Source organism: Tyto alba, unplaced genomic scaffold, assembly GCF_018691265.1.
Source record: "Tyto alba isolate M040663 unplaced genomic scaffold, T.alba_DEE_v4.0 Super-Scaffold_22, whole genome shotgun sequence".
NCBI classification, from domain to species: domain Eukaryota; kingdom Metazoa; phylum Chordata; class Aves; order Strigiformes; family Tytonidae; genus Tyto; species Tyto alba.
In genome coordinates, this window is record NW_024881296.1 from 25,603,545 (window position 1) to 25,624,562 (window position 21,018).

General features: G+C 39.2%; 1 protein-coding gene across 1 annotated transcript; it reads right to left on the minus strand.

Annotated features, from left to right (window-relative positions):
- Positions 1 to 62: 62 nt before the first annotated feature.
- PEX3 (peroxisomal biogenesis factor 3) lies at positions 63 to 20,973 on the minus strand. Its single transcript, XM_042795619.1, has 12 exons — positions 20,866 to 20,973; positions 13,094 to 13,225; positions 11,622 to 11,703; positions 7,910 to 7,953; positions 6,535 to 6,659; positions 5,152 to 5,218; positions 4,996 to 5,050; positions 4,574 to 4,730; positions 3,667 to 3,737; positions 2,724 to 2,846; positions 1,402 to 1,498; positions 63 to 983 (listed from the first exon to the last, which is right to left on the minus strand). The coding sequence occupies exons 1-12, from the start codon at positions 20,936 to 20,938 to the stop codon at positions 900 to 902; spliced, it is 1,110 nt and encodes a 369-aa protein (XP_042651553.1). The 5' UTR covers positions 20,939 to 20,973; the 3' UTR covers positions 63 to 899.
- Between the last annotated feature and the right edge of the window lie 45 nt (positions 20,974 to 21,018).

Consider the following 21,018-nt stretch of genomic DNA (forward strand, 5'->3'; position numbering starts at 1 on the left):
GGACAGACCTGCACGGTGAAGTTTGCAAAGAGGGGGAGGTAGAGGACAACAGAAAGCATGAGTTGTTTCAGTGTGGAGATCAAAGGTTTATTTTTCCTAAGTGCAAAGCTATTACTGTATAATTTCAATTTATTCTTTCAGGATTTTAAGTGATAGGCCAAATTAAGTTTTTGCCTTTCCTGGTATTAATGTTAATACACACACAAATTTTACATTAAAATATTTTATTACAGTACAGACAGTTGGGCTCAAAATTAATACAAATTAAGATAAAATATTTACAAGTTAATGTGTACAGTGTTGCTGTTTGAACAGCATAAACAAGAGAACTTCTAAAAATCCACATTCCTTTAGTATTAAGTACCAGAGAGGACACCCCCCCAGCTTGTTCAAGAGGAACATGCATCAATTGGCAAAGGCTTTCTGAAGAATGATAGACTCTTTGGAATAACATTTGTGAAGTTATGGGAGAAAGTTTTCCTTTATAAAAAGAAAAATTTGGGAGAAGGAAGCCTTACTTCATTCTGCTACTTTGTTCTATTTAGATCACTATCAGATTTTTCCTAAACTTACACACCCCAGGCAAACAAATCCATTTAGTAACTTGTAATACTGCCATCACATGCCATGAAAATAATCAAATGAATTATGGAAGAGTTTAACCATTTTTTTAATAGAAAAAAGTCTTTACATACAATGATTCTTTCAAACAAGAATATTTTTAATGGGTGTTTGAAACAGAATTCTATTAGAACAAATATGGGCCTACTCCCCCTTTGTTCAGAATGGTCGTTCTGCTGGTCTACCACTCCTATACCGTTACAAAATTAACCCAAGTCTCATCAGTAGTCACAAGGGATTTGCTATAAATACACGATCTGTTTCTATAAATGTGCAGTTCACTTCTCTAGTTGCTGAGGGGTACTAAAAGCTTCATAAACATTAGCAGCAAAATCTTTCACTTGTTCCATCATCAACAAGTCCTGGAAAAAATTTAAAGAATACATTTGTTTAATCAGACACATCCACCACTTCTGGTTTTGCTGCAGTACATAATTCATCATGAGAATTCATCATGAGAAAAGCACCTGACACTCCCCCCAGGGATGTAACTGAAACTTCTACCTTTAGAAAGGTTCATGAACAGAGCTGCAAGTAGAACCAAGTCAAGAGACCTTTCTGTGCTTCTGCACCGTTTAGCAGAGGAAAGAGGTTCTAGAAATATAGCATATTTTTAGAAGATACAAATTTACAAAAAAATCTAAGTTATGCCAATTATTGCTTTTTTTTTTTTTAAAAAAGCCACTGAAATTAAACAGAATGAAGTATGTTATTAAAAAGAAATATACAACATTAATTTCAAATGTTACTTGTGATATCTTAAATGAGCAAGATTCTTACCTGAACAAAGTGACTGGGTGTTTCACTGCATACTGAATGGATCTGTCCATTTATTATTGGAATTATCTTGGCTAAAGGAAGACTGACACTGGAAAGACTAGAAAAGAACAAAAAATATTGACCTAGACCTGCTCTGACATCAGTAAAGCCACTGAACTGTGATTATTACAATTCAAGAGTTGGAAAGACTGCAAATTAAAATGTACAGATGAAGTTTTTTCTCTCCACACAGGGTACAACAATTACACTTACCACACCATACTATCTTGACACGAATCATGCCTATGTTTTCCACACTATCAAGTCTTTCATTTAATGTAGAGAAGTACCAAAGCAAAGTTCAGTTAGTGTACCTATTATGCAGTTTCACACCTGCTTCTCGTGCAAGAGCAATATGGTTTAGCCAGAGTCTTTACATGGGTGTGTATGTAAACAGTTGTTAGAAGTGCCAGTCTACAATCTAACACTATTTCAAGCTCTAAGCCAGGCTTCGGACAGAAAGCCAAGCTACAGCCTTTGGGATATTTTAAATTATGTAAATGGTCTATATTTAAATAAATACATTACTGTTTGAGAGCTATCAGTTATTAAACATACATAGAACCAGTTATTCAAGGTTTTAATTTTAGTATTTTAGAAATCCTATTTCAAGGATTTGAACTCGGCTTTTGGATTTGTCACACACTGACTGCACTGTTTAAAACCAAAGCTAACTTCAGAATAAAAGCTATTTTTAAACAGTCTTCTAGGAAGAGGGAGAAGATCCGGAACGTTAGTATCTTTTTTTTCAGCATAGCACGTGCCCTGGCTACGTGTGTTTGGACAATCAGGGTGCTGCCCACCTTCCTCAGGAGCCACAGTAACTGCCAGTCAGAGACGGGGCCGTACAGAGCTCATCTGCTGCCGGGGGGAGCGCTAGCTTTGTCACAGCCTGCCTGGGAGGCACTGCAGTGCATCTTCCAGTAGCCACCACCCCTGGGGTAAATCCCCCTTAGCTGGAAAGGCAGGCTGCTTGTAGAGTGTTCAGGCAAAAAGTGGAAGGTATAGGTCTTCTGATTTCTCCTTCTAGATCTGCAAGTAACGGTGGGAGAGACACCTCACGGAAATTCTATCCATTTCATGGGCAGGAAGAAACGTGCAATACTCCTAGCTGTCTGCTTGACTGAACTGAGTAGACTCCATTTATTCTTGAAGAGCAAGAAGCAGAATTATTTCCAGCATGAGAACTTCAAGTAGGAAGGAAAATCAATAGCCCTTTTTTGATTTCACTGTGAACCCAAAGCATTATTCACATGAGAACCACAACAAAAGAAAACATTTACCTATTTACAGAGCCATTCTGAGAGAGATCCTGTTCAGTAGGTCTAAAAAATTCTGCCATATTGTCCAGCAGTCGACTGAACCCTCTATTTAAACACGTGCTCAGAACTGTACTGAAGTCTGGACTGAAAAAAAAAAAAAAAAAGAAGGTTTGATTCTTGGGATTTATTTTTTCAAACTAAGGAAACCCTGCAAGTATTCAGTGCTACAGATGTCCCTCCTGCAAGGGAAGATGTCTGATCCAGGCAAGAGGCCATCAGTGTAGCCACCTCAAGACAGACCAGCTCCCCAGTAACTCCCCAGCAAAACCGATCAACAACCTAAACTCTACCCTACGATTACTAAACCCCAGATAAATCTGAAGCATTCCCCACTTCTCTTTCTTAGTAATACCATAGCAGGGACTTATTCATAAAATGCCTCAGATCCCTAGCAGCTAAATTGTAAGAACAGTTTGGCATTTGGCTCAATTCCCTCATATTCAGTGTTTATTACAGAAGCCTCACTTCGGTAGCTCTCTGGTAAAAGGACACATACAACCACTCCCAAAACCATGCATTAAAAAAATTCTGATAATCCAAAACTGGTGTTTCATTTTATCAAAGCGAGTAAGCCAATAAAATTACTCTGCATTTACCCTGCTTTAGCAGAAGAGAAGTACTTCTCTGCTCCTGCATAACTACAGAAAAGGTAAAAAAGAGATATGGGGGGTCTGACTGGGAAGGACATCCAGGTCATCTCATTAAGGCAAGATTATTACAAATAAGTTTCAGAGCTCTCAAATTTTGAAAATTCCAGCCTACGATTAGTGAATATAAAAACTGAACGCAGCAGAGTGATCACATTCTGCAAATGAAAGTTGACAGCTTATATGGAAGTAATTGTCTTGTATAAACAACAGTTATGAGGAGGAGTTTAATATGAATACGGGATATTTCTCTATACCTTTCTAGCATATCTCTAGTTTCATTAAGTAGTTTAATGGTAGCAATGTCTCTTTCTGTGAGTCCACAGGCCTAGAAAAAGTAGACAAGACACCATTTAATAAGAAATCCATTGGAAACTGTAAGAGTAAGAATAGAAATAGAAGAGTTTTGTACCATGGAATTAAGTCAAGATGTATAAATCAAATCTATTTAAAAGATCTATAGTCATAAATCAGATTCTTTATAATTTGTGTTCTAATTTTCCTTTTAAATGGCCACTGTAGGATTTTTTGTTGTTGTTTTTACTAAAAACAATATTAGCAGGAAATACAAACTAATTGAGCAAAGTATTTTTTCCACTTCTGACCTCCAAAACTTAAGCCCAAGTTATTCTCTGTACTAGTGTAATACCAAATTAAGGAGTTTTCTCCGATGTGGTGTGGATGGAGACAAACACCTTTGGAAAATATAGGAAATTAATGTTACAGCTGAGATCAGATACACCTTTCTCTTGACTCCTGGTCTTTCTCCAGCCCAAAGCAACAAAGGACTCCAGTGCACCATCACCTTCTAGTGCATCAGCTGAGATGCTGCAGCTGTCCATGATCTTTGCTGAACACAGGTGCAAGCTAATACAGTTCAGCTTAGGGCTGAGTTACACTGCACTGTGTTACAGCATATGTCCCAGGCTGAAAGCAGTAATTGGGCTGTTTCTGAGCACATTTGTTTTCAATCAAATGTGAAGAAAGTACAACTTTACTTTGCCTTGATTAAAGAGATAAGGACACTTAATTTATGACTGAACAGGCATCACCATTTATTAGAGATACAGATGCCACAGTACAGCTAGAGGACTTATGTACCCTTCCCAAAACAAACAAAAAATGTAGAATGAAAAAAAGTAGATGAAAAAGTGAAACAAGTACCTGGGTAGCCAAGGGGTTTTCTTCATCTGGCATCAGATAATGACATAAGGGAGAGTAAGGTGCAATTTCATCTGAATCTTTATGTTCCACTACTTCCCTGATATCTTTAAGTTTCTGTTCCAGCTCCAGAAGAGATAGGCTGTGCTTAAGGGAAATACTGGAAAGGAAAAAAAAAGACTACTGTGTTCATTGCAGAACAAATAACGATGCTTTGTTCTCCTACCAATAATGTGTTCACAAGTAACAGGGTCCCAGTCTGCCATATTAGTTTGCACTGGCAGACATAGCCTGCTATATTAAAAACACTGTTATGGAAAAACTCAGTACACCTTCCTTCTTTTAAAATCTAATAAAACTCATTGTTTTGGGAACAGTCATCACAATAAAGATTAAGAGCTAACCACAGAGAAAGAGACTCTTACCTTCCAAAAACTTTATGCACAGCTTGTTTAACAATAGTTATTAGCTCAGTCAGTCCTAGAACAAGAAAAGGGTAAAAATTATTCTAATGATTGGCTTAAGTCTAGAAAAAAAAGCAGGATTTTGTAAGAGTAGTTAGCTTGTAATATGCATCATACCATCTCCTAGAAGGTGCTGAATACTTGATAAATATTGCTGCTGAACTTCAGGGGGAGCTAGTGGTGTCTGTGGGCAAAAAAATAACAAACAGTTCTGGGACATGTCAACAGTACAGAACAATGGAAAAATCATTTCAAACCTGTTGAGACCAATTTCCTTAATCTTTATAAGACCCTGCAGCAGATGGATTCCCCCACTCTCACATAACTGTAGCTTCTGACTCTCTTCCTGCCATCAACCCATGGTAAGTCCTCTGGCAATCTTCAATACTACACAGATCTCCCATCTTCAGTGTCACAGAAAAAAATCTTTCACTTTCCATTCATATATATGAAAATCTCTTAAAAACCTGCATCGCAGGTGAAACTAGACCCTCCACTCCCTCAAAAAGTAAGCCTAGTGGAAAAGGATATTTATGCTCAACCCTAACAAAAGCCTGATAGAAAAGAAGCTTTCAGGAACTGAGACAGGACCCCGGTTTGCTCCAGTGGAGTGCCTCAGAGTCAGCCCTATCGACCCACCTCTCTACTGGGAAAATAACAAAGGAAACACTTCTAGCTCAAACTCATCTTGCCCTTTTAAAAAAGCTTTTTTGGATTTGCAAAATTAAGCACAACCTCAAACAACCCTGGCCTCCCTAATGAAAGCTTTTCTCAGAACTGCCTTGACACGCTGTTCCTTGACTATCAGCAAGAGCTATCAGAGAGGGGGGCACATGATAACTAATCAAAGTTTGTATCCATTATTTTTAGATAAGCCATCCAACAATTTGCAGATCTTACGCTGTACAACGGGTACTTGCTTACTGTGGGATTGATCTATTTTTATTGAGCAGTTATAGATACACTATATAAACAAAAGCCAAGTCTTCTACCTTGCTTGGCCCCATCAGCAGACATTTAAGGTAGATGGCCTTTTAGTGTTAAACAAAATAGTCAAAATTTCAAAGACAACATTTTTCTATTTTTAAGCCTACGAAAATTTAACTGGGGGAATTCATTTATATGCTAGGAAGACATAAGCATTTATATACATTTGCATACCTATCTTGGATCATTCACACAGTATTACTGTTTCGCAAAAAAATTAAAGCAAAGAAATTATTTTATGTTGGTGTTTAGCTAAAAATTAACTTTCTTTAAGCAATACAAATGCAGACAAAAGGTATTCTTCAATATTGCTAGTATTTTGTTAAGCAACAGTATCACCAAATCATCCAAATTTAGAGGCTATTAACACACATCAATGTATCTTACTTCCAGTAATGCTTCCACACCTCCCACTCTTATAAGAACTCTTGGTTTCATTCTAATATTCTATTTTATCTCTCACTAAATAAAGTAGAAATCTGAAATACATTTGAAATAAACCAAGAAACTTACTGTGCCGTTTTTGCAGAGTGCAGCATTATCTAGGTAGATGTAACCGCCAATAATATTTAACTGGACTCGCAAAAGAACGACTAGCATACAGGTACTATATACAGCTACAATGCTTCTTGTGAAACCTTGAAGAGAGACAACAAAATAACTTCAAAGTCAAAGAAGTAAGGGTGAACCAAGGAGGGAGAGTGCTCTCCAAGTCTCAAGAAGTGCTAATGATTTTTAAATACACAGTCACACTTTTCTCATTGGTTGTCATAAGAAATGTTTTCAAAACACACATCCAAGATGGTCATGAGTCTAATAGGTGTTGGAGCTACACCTAAAGTGTCCCATTTAAAGTCCTATATTAATGTAATTTTGCATGTTATACAAGTTATTCTGGGAAAAAATAAAAATTACAAAAGTAGCTCCAGAAGGAAAATGGATGTACCGTCAAATCATCCTTCTTCATTAGGTCAGAAAACACAGAGTATGTTAGCCCTGGTCATGCAATTAGGACACAGAAGGCATAATAGCCACTTGGGAGAAAAGTTACCTAAGGCAGGAGCAGCTAGTATCTAAAGAAAGAAAATTAAAATGAGCATCATCAGCTACCAGCCACTAGGCAACAGAGGACATGTGGAAGAAGTGACATGAATAAATACAGATGAGTGCTGAGTAGCAAGGACATAGGAAGAAAGGAGCTGGATCAAAAGTATGATCTGTAAAGGTGTTGTGCAAAGGAGAAACAAAACCAAAACGAAGACAAAACCAGGGAGGTGGTAGGCATAACAAATGGTACCAAGGAAACAAAAGTAGTATTTCACTGCATAATTACTGACTTCACTATTCTTCCTTCCATTCTGCTGCCTTCATCAGCCAATGAATAAAAAGATGAACCAGGGGGTTCATAACCACTGCTACAGTGGTTCTCTCAAACAGGCTTGAAAAGAGGAACTTGCTGGCCACGTAAGGGCTGGCCTACATTTCTGATGGACATTTTCTGATGGGTTCCACATAGAACTTTATGAAAAAACAGTTTTGATTTTTCTGTGGTGGCACAAAGTTCTCACAAAGTTGTCTTGCACAGGGTAACATGAAGGTCAATAAAACTCTTTATCTTTGTTTCTGAGCCTGTAACTTCCCTTGGGGCTAGGAAAAATTCCTTCGTAAGGAAGTGTTGTTTTGTTTTGGTTTTTTTTTTGGGGGTGTGGGGGGTGGAGGCCGCACAGGGGGAGGGCGCAAGGAAGATGTTTGCCATGTCGTGTGTTACACTATCTCCATATCTACCTGAAACAACAACTTCATGTAAAGTATGCATTTTGAAGGGTGTGAAAGACATTTTAAATTTATGCTAAATATTATGCAGATGGAATCTTTCATTTCCACTTACTTATTATCTTTAAATCCTCCCATATTTCTAACTTGTTTGCTGGCCTGTGGGAAAAATAAATGGAAATATTAAACATTAAAAATTATATTGTCCTTAGAAATTAATAAATAGGTTAAATGAAATAGCAGTGCTCTAAGGCGAGCTCATTTACCTACTATAATTATTCAGATCAGATTCACGTCTACCTTGATTTGCCTCATTCAAGAAAGCAGTATAGAAACAATACACAATGAAGTCACAGAAAAGATATTCAAACTTTAATGTATAAATTTAGTATTTAGTGATGTCAATTACACACGTACATTATCAATTTTGAGTTACCATGCTAAGCAGTCAGAAGAAGCCCACTGATGGTATGAAGAGGTCTTTTCTAGGGCCCTGATCCTCCATACGCTTAATGTCGACCTCAGTTTAGTAGGGCTACCTATCCACACCCGTGCACAGCAAGCGCAGGATCAGAATTTCTGTATCCTACTTTTTGGCAAGATTTACCATTGCCTGACATGGTTTTAAAGTTCAGGTTAGATCATCAAAAGCCAAAAAGATCATGATCATCTGTGAAAAAGAAGTCTTGTGCCAACCACACAAATGCAAGTTGATATTTTTTTCTTTTGTTGAGGCCCATTTACTTTTTTGACCCGACCACTTCCCAAAATTTTATATATTCTGCAGCCAAAATTGCAAGACTGTAGACTGCACAGATATACCTGAACTGCCTAAGGTATACTGCACATTTATAACCACAGTCCAGCGGTAATGCTAGCAATTTAGCAGCCATAGCAGAGATAACCATCCAAAAAGTTTCAAATGCCATTCTTGCCTGTTAAGCACTGTTAGGAAAGAATGGCTGCTGTATCTCTGCTGTGGAAGAAATATATTATGAAAGTGACTCAGAGAAACATTTGTTAATTCCTTAGGATCAGAATTAACACTTAAATGTTTAGGGCAGATAATTCAGATTTACCTAGACTTTACAGTAACCTAGTTTATAAAAAAATAATAGTTTTCACCAGAAATAATTTCTCTTTACAGGCACAACATGTACACTTTGGCATTAGTTTGACCACTGTATCGCTTAAATAAACAATGAATTTTTAAGCTCACTGCTATCTAATAATGCAAATTAAGTGATATAATAAACTATTCAGTCTACATCTCCAACAAGATACAGATTAAAGAAAGGATAGCTGGAAGATACACAAGGATCCACAGCACACAAAAACAGTTTACACGCTTCTCCTTTTGCAAGTTAAATCAACAGTTTTAAAAGCCATTCTAAAGCACAACAAAGGAAAGGCTGTTAAAAAATACAGTAATATTTCTTTAGATAAAACATATAACAGGACTCAAACCCATATTTGTTACTTATGAGTGGTAAGTTTTCCATGCCAACTGAAGAGAAAAGGAGAAGCCAATACATCAATGTCAGCCAACTACATTTGCACCTATTATGTCAAAACATTTTCCAGAGCTCATGCTTACATTTCTTCTCACAACATAAGGCAACAGCCAGGTAACAGTTTAAGTCTGCAAGTATTTAGCCTAACAGTGAAAATTGATTTTTTCAGTCTTCATCTGCTGCACTTCACTAAAACTCAGCTGCTACTCCAAACTCAACTTTTATTTCACATTTATTTATTTGGAAAACCATTACCTGCTATGGATGCAAAAAGCAATGCAAACAAAAAAACATGTTTGGAATAAAGGCACGTGCTGAACAGGTGGAAGATACGCAACATCTGCAAGTCTGCAGCAGCAGGTACTTCACCTCATCTTACTCAATCACATTGCTTAGAAAAGAGGAGGACAGACAGGGTAAGAACATGTGTCATCTTGTGTGCTGCTCCCTTTTTAAAAGTTTCTCTGGAAGACTGAAGACTTCAGCCTGCTTACACCTCCAACCTACCACTGGCCACCTCAAATTACCAAAACAACGTAAAAAGGTTTTGAATTTAAGGTAGTGAATGGATTTTAAGTCAAGAGTTTACCTAAACCATAACGTGATCTGTAACATATGATAACATAGATCCATACCATGTTAAGCCATAACCTAGATTATGTGAGAAAAAGAATACATCTTCAGGAACATTAAGAAAGGCAAACCTCCACATCTACTTTTTGTATATTCAACCGTGGAACTCAAAGGTCTGGAGCCATTTGATTCATCTTCTCAAATGGAAGCTGAAATAAAACAAGTCTATACCTCCATGTGTAGCACAAAAATGCAGAGCTGCTTCAAAGACTCACTTCAAAGTGGAATGAGCCCTGATGGCTCACTCCACGATCTATGCCTTCCTAAACCCTTCTCTACATTGTCAGTTCGAAAAGTTCAAGCATCTAGTTACAACTTCCTCAGTCAAAAAAGGAAGAGTTAAGACACAAACTCCGTAAGATACACTCTAAACGGATATTTGTGCTTCCAGGATACTGCATGTAACCAGCATTTAAAAAAAAAAAAAAGTGTTTTCAGAAATGCATAACAATAATATCAGAAAGTCTCATTTCCATTTTCACTGGGATTACCGGAATTCAGAAGTGTGTCACTACACGTATAAACTGTTTCAACTAGTCAAACAAGTTAGACACTAGATATATTTTGATAAAAGAATGCATGCTACAGAGAACAAACTAAGGCATTGTATGTTTTCACCATTGAACAAAAGATTACAGGCCTTTGTAGACTATTTTGCTGTACAGTCCACAAGTCAAATCTGGTGGTCTACAAGATCTCTTGTTCCTTCAGGTTAATTTTTCATTGAGTAAAACACCTACTATGACAAATATATTAAATATTCCATTAAAATTAACTTTTCCTAATTTCTTGTTGTTTGGGGTATATAATACTCAATTACAGTTGCAAATTCTCAGATAGTCTATTATAAAAACATTTTTCGGGCTGTAATTCCCACCTTATCACCTTCTGTTGCCTTGTTGTGGGAGTTTTTGACTGAAAAGAGACAATGACTGGAATGGTAATTATTAAATGCTGGACAGCTGAAGTTATAGCTATATAAATAAGTTAGTGAGAGGTGAACTAGAAAGGCAGTCTAGATTGAGTCTGTGTTAACTGCCTACATCACACTTACTCCATACCAAATGCCAAGCAGTTTACTCCACTTTTAAGATATGCTATTATGCACTTTATGTATTTAAAAATATACTATTTGTTCCTGCAGTTATAAGGAAGCCAAATGTGTTTAATGACAGGGAAGCATTCCTCTTCATGTATGACATGACCCTATTTGTTCTACTTCAAAAAAGAAAAAAAGAACCGAACAACTTCTCATATCTTACATCCACCTGCAATCTCAGCTACTTTCCACAACTATTAATGTTTGACCTTGATAAGATTGTATAAACTTTTTTACAAACACAACATCAACAACTGTTTAAGAAAGTACTAGACCCTCTAGGTACTTTTATCTGTCTATCTTATACGCCCTTCAACAAAAAACATGGCTCTCACTGAAGCATCTTGAAAGGAGCTATTATGTCTCGTAATGTTTGGAAAATGTAAGCTGTACCTATCAAAATACATCTACATGACACAAAATATTTCAATAGTGATTTCAAAATACTTTGAGTAGTGACTCAGTGGGATACAGAACCAAAGTCCTACATTCTTTCTACACTATAAATACGTAATTTGAAGAAACCCTTATCTTGTGATCAAAACAAGTGATTTCTAACACAATTAACAAAACAGTCTTACCTATTTTTAAGAAGAGATGTGAGACTTTCAGAATTTAATTGATGCATTAAGGCATCCCTCAATGTTGGAAGCATTGACAGCACTGTTATTAAAAGAAAAAAAAAAAAAGAAAAAATCTGTCAACATAAAAAAAAAATCATCATAAACCTATCCCCTGTTCTCACTCAGTAGCTGCTGTGCAATGTAAATCCCACTGTTCAACAGGCAAAGCTGGGACAACAGACAAAGTAGGAAACGCTGGGAGTGCTCAGAAGTGCAATTACCTGTGTGCCTCTTATGAGCTTAGGCACAAAGCTGCCCTTATGTAGCTGTAAGTCTTCGTTGGCTCCAGCTGCAGATGTGTTCTCACATCCTGCACATCTGCATATATGTGCCTTCAACTCCTCAGAAGAAAATCTGGTGAAAATCTACACTGTTGCATTTCTCCAAATGAGAAGAAAAGGATCTGAAGTTTGTTTTTTTCCCCACCAGACAACCAGAAAAAGGTAAGTTTTAAAAAAACAAGAAAGCTGGTGGGAAAAAAATCCTTTACTTTCAGAATATTCAATGTCCAATCTGCTGTTATATGATGGGACCAGAAAATGGAAAACAATCATGCAAAGAACGTAATAAATACTAAGAACAAACCATGAAAAATCTTTACAAGAATGCATGCTGCCAGACAGAAGGTACTTTGTACAATGAAGGGAAAAAAAAACCTTAGTCCTTGCAGTAAAATCAATCCCAGCACTATAAAATGGAAAAAGATTAAAATGAAATACCAGGGTATTTCATGACAAGGTAAACACAGTGCACATAAAGCATTTGTAGCCACCCAAGAAGCCATTACAAATTTCAGCAGGAAAAAAAAAATGCTGCCCAATTTGTTTCACAGAAATAATTTTGAAGGGCCAGTATTTACAAGAATGACAAGGATTTTGTTAAACTCTACCCTACCATCTCCCTTCCAAAAATCCAAAGACCAGTGCTATAATATAAGCACTTTCAGTTTTTGCTCCCCAGCTAGTCAGGAACCTTTTACCTCTTCAAACGTAGGGAACTAATGGGCTGATGTGATTCTTATTTGTAAATAAAAATCACACACCAAGCCCTCTGTGTAGCTTACTAACAACGTGCTAGAAGAAGATAATCCTGCTATATATTCAGTATTGTTTGAATCTGGGTGCTGTTTCACAACTCAATACCACATGTGGTTTAGGGAAATACATAAAGAGTCTTGAAGTGACAAAAAACTGTAAACTGCATGTATATTTGTATGCGTTATAGATGGATATATTCAAACCAAGGGCTAAAATGCCCCCTGGAAATCCCTTCAAACCTCTGTTCTTATGCAAAATGACTCTCTTTATGCATTAGTATTTAAGAATTTGAATTCACCTACATTTCTTATTCTTCTTCCATACTGTCAATATGTAGTGTAAATCCCCAAATAATTCCACCTATCAAAACCAGTAGCTATTTCCTTATCTTACCTGTCATATTGCACGTCCTCTGATTACTTTCAAAATGATACTGCCTTCGCGCTTGGGCAATGTATTCAGCTGCCTCCCGTTCTTGGATTTCTCTGATTTTCTTCTGCCCATATTTTCCCAGTAAATAGACTCCTACAGAGAGATTTTCGTGTTACCAGCTGCTTTAAAAATGTGAGGACGGCCCCTTCAGCCCCTTTCTTTTGATTTTAGACCATAACGGTACACAGAGGTTTCTTTGGGATTTGTGGGTCTTGAGTATTTTAATACTGACTGACAAAGTAATACTTGGAAATAATGTTTGCAAAAGTAATTAAAATGTCAGGGGTAATGACTTGAATCAGTATAAGAAACTTTCCTGAGAAGAGGTATCTTGTCTTTCAAAGAAAGCATTTTTGGTACTATTGCAATGTGAGCAACTAGCACTGAAGAGATTGAAGCAAATATTGAAAGAGAAAAGGTGCAGGGTAACAAAAAGAATAGAGAAAAGAAACTAAAATTCACAGGCCTGGAAATGGGTGAAAAATTAACTTTTTTAAAAGGCTATCTTTCTAAAATTAGCGTAAGTTAGAGATAAAAGTCAAGTCACATAAGAGAAAAATGTTACAGACCAACACTTCCTTTGTTTGGTCCTGAAATTTGTCCATAGCTTTGGTGGAGCTTAACCGTGGCCCTCTCTTCCTTATCATGCCTAGCGCCTACTCTCCAGTCCCACTCTTCTCCTACCCTAGAGGATCTGATCATCTCTCATCACTCTTACTGTGAATCTCTGTTTCCACAAAGACCCACCAGAATTTTCTGCTATACATTTCCTCCTCTCCCAACATAAATCCCTTTGAAGTTTCCCCCAACTGCTCCTCCCACACCACCAGGGAGTCAGAGATCTCGCCAGGCTGCCCACAGCCCTCTTCTCACCTTTCCTCATCTCCATCTCCTTTTCAAAGCCATTCCTCAAGATACCACTACATTTTCTAGAGTTATCCTCAGCACCTTTGCCCACTGCAAGCTGCTTTGCATGAATTTCTCCCCCTCCACCCAGGGCTTCTCATAACACCTCCTGTGTATCAAGTTTATTTGCTGCCTCCTGTGTGTGCTGGTAGCAGCAGCTACCTATTCAGGTGCATAACAAGCTCTTCCCATGTTCTCTCCTGAAAAAAGGCAGGAGAGAGAAGCTAAGAGAGGAACAAACGCAAGCAGAATCGACTGTTGTACAAGCTGATCATCTTTTGTCCAACGGGGAGCAACCCCCTAAGTACTGAAACTCCTCTACAGAATGTCAACTCTGACTCCGTCAACTCTTGAACTGTACACGGTACAAATCTGAATATCAAATCAAGTCTTTATTTTTTTCTCCCAAGTACTTTCCAAAGTCACAAACACAGAGCTAGGAAGTTTTCTTCAAAGTTTCATTTTTACATTTCAAAGTTAGTATCTGAATGAATGAATGAGGCATTTAACAGTTGCTGAATGCTGAAAGTTTTAAAACTGTGTTTGTAAGCCAGATCCACAAAAACCTGAACTCCCCAAGATTTTGAATTCAGCTATATTTTTGGGGTCATTAAAGCTTTTCAATATATTCTCCAAAACTATCATTTGTATTTCAAAAGGCTTGTCAACTTTGTGCCCCAATATTTATGGTTGAAAAAAAATCTGGTTATTCATATCAGCATTATGTTTCCTAATAAGTAACCACAAGCCCCATCAGTTTGGAACAACCACAGTCACTTCCGTTTACTTCCCAAAAGCCTCATAAAATAAAAATGGGGAAGTCACTCCTGCTTCAGCCTTTAGGCAAACTAACCATTTGCCATGTAGAAGATTCACCCCATTAGATGCAAACTTTAATATTATGGTTCTATACACATAAAATGCAATTTTACTACTGTAAATTGTTAACCGAAATGAAACGTCATAAATAACAATTAGATTATTTTTCTCTAAAAAAATCATCAATTCCTGCCAAGAGTATGTATTTAGAGCACAACTGTCATGGTACGTACTTTTTTTTTTTTTTTTTCCAGCTAACTTACTGAAGCAGCGACAGCTTTTTTAGTGTTAGCAAATAATTTTTGAACACGAGATTTTTCCAATCATTTTATCCCACCATATTTTTCACACTACATTTACTTATAGTCATTTTCCCAAATGACTACTTTTGTTTATTTTTTTCCCCTCAAAATAAATCCTTTAACTCCAGGTTTGTGGCAGAAAAGTCCTAAGTATAAAAAAGACGACTCTTCCTTAAGGAAGACATGAAAACGCAACACAGAAAGACATGCAAACAATTCAAGAAGACTCATGCATGCCCTTGAGTGAAATGCTGGAGCAGCACCTTTATAATTAAGATTGAGACAACTAATTGCTTAATACTAGATTGTTAAAGCTGTGTGATTACTCTGTATGAAGAACTGCTGTGCCTCATTAGGGTCCAGAGTTGCATTAGCCATCATCCAGGTTTAACAAGGAGTTTCCAGAAAAAAGCACTTGACTAAAACGATGCAACAACAGCTACTACTAGTCTTACTTCTTCCCCCTCTCCCCTGAACTGAGCCATAACTTTGACCCATCACTGACAGAGGTTATTTATTCTGATATCATCTTCATATTTGGGAATGCAATGCATTAGAAGTTAACCAAGGTAAAATTTACACCATCACACAGCTTAAGCAAAACCAACGAACAAGAAAGTTTGGATGTCAGCAGCAGGCTGCCTCTGTTCCTAAGGGCATGTTGTCGTTTTTGTCAGCATTGTGGCAATGAACTTCTGCCCACTGGTCACTCATGTCCGAACACAGCACCAGAGCCTCTGCAAGCCTCCACCTTACGGGACACTTCAAGGAGCTGCCAGCCTGGGAGTGAGTCAGTCCGTATGTGCGTTCACATATTACTTAAGAAGTGCTGTGTGTATCTACATTGATACATGCAGCATTAATTCAGAAGACTCGAAAATAACACAAAGAAGTCCAGGATGAGTGCATCACATGAAAACCCTGTTACTTTGAAGCAAGACCAGAGCAAGCCACATCCCAACAACAGCCCTGTCAAGTCAACTAACCTGCCTGTAAGAAACTAAACTGTCATTTATGAAAATCCTTGTTGTTATAAATAAGCAAAGTGAACACCAACTTTTTACAATTGCTAATACAACTTGATTTTACCTCTCAGTATGAGATAGGAGGTCTGCAAAAAGTGGCAGCAGCAACATTTTACTCTTGTCTAATTAGCAAAACCATTGCATAGATGGACCTTCTTACTGAACCCTTCCCATATGTTCCATACAAAACCAGGAATTAAGAAAATTCAGCAATGATGAGACTTCCCAAAAGATAATTTCTACGTAATCATTTTTCTGCCCTCATTAAAATGTGAGCTATACGAACACCACTTCTGATTCACAGAGGGTTCAGAAACAGATGAGTGGTACAAACTGGGACTACATCACCCGATACCAGAACCTTCAGCTACAAGAACCTCAGTAAGGGTCTCAAACCACAATTCATACTGCTGTAAAACTGACCTACAGAGAGAAATGTATTTACATTTGTATTGGCTGTCTGTGCTGGTTTTGGCTGGGATAGAGTTAATTTTCTTCACAGTAGCTGGTGTGGGACTATGTTTCCGATTTGCGCTGAAAACAGTGTAGATAATACAGGGATGTTTTGCTGAGCAGCAGCACTTCCACAGAGTGGAGAACTCTTCTGCTTCTCACCCCACCCCACCAGCAAGTGGGCTGGGGGTGCACAAGGAGTTGGGAGGGGACACAGCTGGGACAGGTGACCCCAGGTGACCCAAGGGATATCCATGACACCATACGGTGTCATGCTCAGTGGCAGAACTAGGGGGAAGGCTGGCAGGGGGGCCGCTGCTCGGGGACTGGCTGGGCATCGGTCAGTTGGTGGTAAGCAATTGTTTTCCCCTGCACTGCTTGTCTTCCTTGGGTTTTATTTTTCTCATTGTTATTTCTCCTCCCTCTTTTCCTTACAATTTATTAAAACTATTATTTAAAAAAAAAACCAAACAAACAAACTGTTAAACTGTTTTTATGTCAACCCATGAGTCTTCTCATTTTTACCCTTCCAATTTTCTCCCCCCATCCCACAGCAGGGGGGGGGGATGTCTGTGAGTGGCTGTGTGGTGATTACTTGCCAGCTGGGGTTAAATTACCACACTGTCCTACAACACCAGGAACACCCTGGATATACAATACCCATATCCTGTGGAAGCAACGCTTTGATTCATCTGTGAACAGTGAGTTAAAAATGCTCTAATTTATCTCTGTGATCCTCTTCGGCTGTAGCATCATAGTCTCTTTCCATCTATATGTAAGTAATGGAAGTAGCTTACAAAATCTGCAGGCTCTTATATATTTCATGCCAGTGGCCTCACACTGCTAGGATATTTCTCACATCACAAGTTATGGCTTACCTCTCCCTCAGCCTTTTCCTTTCTTCATAGGTGGAATGAAGAGATGAGCAGAAGGGTGGGATAGGTAACCAGGAGGCATCAAGTTTTCAGGAAACCTCTTTACAAGCTCAAGTAACCTTTACCCTCAATGCCATACCTCCCTCAGGAAATGAAGGGAAAATTTTCAGTTTTAAGAATTTTATTATTTAGAAATTGTGCTGACACACAGAAATCTGCATCATTCCAGAACACTGACAGCTCCATAAGTTGTGGTTTGTCCTTATGTACAAGCAAGCCATGCATCAAATGACATACAAGCCTTATTCTCTTGGCACCACTGAGTCCCACCAAAACTTATTTAACACCCCTGCACTCTTTTGCAAACCAAGACAACTTTGCTAAGCAGACAGACTTCTGAACTGAAACATTACTTCTGCAAGCCAAAGGTTGCAACAGACAAAATTGAGCAGTAATTAATTCACCACTGAAATCAGAACCTTACATTGCAGACACACCCTGAACTTGCTCTTCTACTGCAGTGAGAGAATTTCAACAGTGAGTAATTTTGTAACATCCATTGAAATCTGCCTTGGACACTGAACACTGAGATAAAAAACACTCTAAGGTAAATCTACCTATACAGTAAGAACAAGCACACATAATACGTCCTTGCAGCTCCATCATGCTAGCTCTCTCTCTACTTTAAATATGTCTAGTGGGTTTGATCCCAGACCACTAGATTTTGCTCACCTGAAGAGATTTACATCTTTTTAGTACACAATTTACTTTGTATTGCTAAAAGAACAGACTTCTGAAGAAAGGATTTGTACAAGGTCTTTGATAAGTTGAGGTCTTCTCAACCCCACTCTGTGGTTAAGGGAAAACTACACCTATCTCAGTTGCTTTTCCCTCAATTTGAGCTCTTATTTTATGAGTTTCATATCTTCATAAACAGAAAAATCTGTTGCAGTGTTGGGATTGACAGAAATTATGCTAAGCATGACAGCAGCTGATAAGACACAACAAATCCATCTCAGTAAACAGAGGAAAGTGTACCAACTGACTCAGATTTTGGTGGAATAATTCTTCAGGAGCACAACACTGATACAACATTGTATCAGCAATAATGTAGAGACTCCTCTGTACTGTCTAATGAATCATTAAATATTCACAGTAATCTCTGACCATGTACCAGTTAAAAGACTCAAAATCATTAAACTCTGTGATGTCCCATTTTCCTTGTTACATCCTCCTTCCCAGAAAACGTACCTACAGCTCTTAAAAAAAACAAACGCTGGAAAGATGTAGATTCCAGTCTCTGATAATAAATCAGCAGATTTGGACGCTTTTCTTAAATCATTCAGCCACTTCCAAAGATCTAAGTAAAAGCAGCAATGTAAAGTTGCATTCTACGTTTCAACATTAGGCAGTATTTTTTGGAGGAGAGTCTGTTATGGATCTGAGAGTTCTGATCCACTAGTGGTGGCATTACCATAGCTCCTGGAGTTATTTTAAGCTCTGATCCATAACTAATATGTAGATGGCCAAAGCACTCACGATTCTGCTGCTGAGCAACAGATCATTGCAGCCCGATGAAACAGGTATTTGATCAATGCTGCAGGCAATGACAGCATAGTTCAATATTTTCAGTCAGAAGTTGAAACGCTTGTTTGAAGAGGAGCACCTTGGGGTTTTCTGGATTGGTCATACTTTAAATGACTTTTAGTCCCTGATTATTTTTTTTTTAAGTGTACTTCATCCAGTCAGTGGCCTTTTAGTGAAAGTGGCACTGACCTGTATGTAAACAGCACCAATCATAAGGAAAAAACTACAAATTCAGTGATATTAGGATGGTTTGCAGGCTGGCAGAGGGCTGTTTATACATGATGAATTTAGGATTTCAGGCTATGAGGACTACCAAGAGCCACAAGCTCCGCCATATCTCCTTTTCTACTTGGATATTGATCCACGTTTCTTATCTGAAACTGGGAAAACTAATGTATTCACTATTCCCATTTGTCTGCCCACCACTCTCACAAAGACAACTGAAGGGTAGGGGGAATGGCTTGTAGGTTACAGCCTCGTATATTGAAGTAAATCTGTTTACTTAACACGGTGGGCTATAAGTGTGGTGGCTCAGAAACTGGTAAACATTGCATTCTGCTGTACTTGCACAGTCAGAAAACCTGCAGGTGAAGCAGCCCAACAAATACTTCAGAAACCATCATCTAACCTATTATCGTGAATTATTTGGCACTCTTTGTGAAAACACAGAAGGAATTCATGCTGAAAGGATGCAGAGGACACAAGGCAAGTCAGAAGTATATACAATCCACCTTCACAAGAAACCTCACCTGAATACAAGACAAACTACTGCAAAGACCCTATAGCCCCCAGAGTATTTAACTGTTTGGGAAAGTTCCAGTGGAAATAAATAACTAAAAATGTTCCTTAGCAACTCTGTAATATTTAATTCTATATCATTTGCATAAGATATAAGTACCTCTGATAACTGAGCGTGCAAAGATATGGCTGTACCTTTTGAGGATTATCTAATTTCCAGCTGCACAGACACACATTTCATTATTAAGCTGAGAGAGTCAGATCGAAAGTGTTATTTTAAATCAAATTCCAACTAAAAATAACCTTATAATAATGCCAAGGAACAGAGGCGCTTACCAGACCATAACCACCCTACAGGTTAGACGGGAGCCTTAAAGGAGAAAGAACAGCTTGAATAACTAACGTAAATCCTCCTCCCCACTGAAGTTTTATGTCTGCAGTTTGCTTATACGTGACAATTCACCTCAACGCACAAGCGACTTTTAAAAGCCCAGGCTTTCGGCCTCCGTCCTAGAAATAATAATAGAGGCGTCACCCAAGCTTTGCGCGGCTAAACGTCGTTTCAGAGCAACACAAACGCCAGCCGTAAGAACCCGCAGGCAGCTCCAATCCCCGTGTTTCGGGACGGCAGGGACGGCGCGCAATTCCCCTCCTTGCCGAGGAGGCAAATCCTCCTCCCGCCCCAGCCCTCCCAAAGGCGGCCGGGGGGTGCGTTCCGGTGGCCCCAGCCGGGCGAAGGACGGCTCCACGCCACGGCAGAGCTCCCTGCGCCACAGCCGGGCCGCCGCACCGCCGGGCCCCATACGCCGGCGCCGGGGGGCTCGCCCGGGCGGAGCGGCGGGGCAGACGAGCCTTCCCAGCAGCGGGGAGCCCGCCCGACCGCCGCCGGGGGCTCCGCGGCCGAGCGCCGCCCCTGAGGGGCCGCCCCGGCGGGAACCGGCGGCACTCCAGCGGCAGCGGGGAGGGCCCGCGGCCGGCTGCGTGCCGAGCCCTACCGCCGCCCCCCGGCCCGGCTGCCGGGCACTCACCGCCGAGGAAGGTGCCAAGGACGAGGCATTTCTTCTTGTGCCGCTTGAGGAAACTCCAGAGCGACCGGAGCATCCTGCGCGCCCGGCCCGGCCGCCCCTCGCCCCCTCGCGGCGGCGGAAGGGGCGGTGGCAACGGCAGCCCCGCCCGCGGTG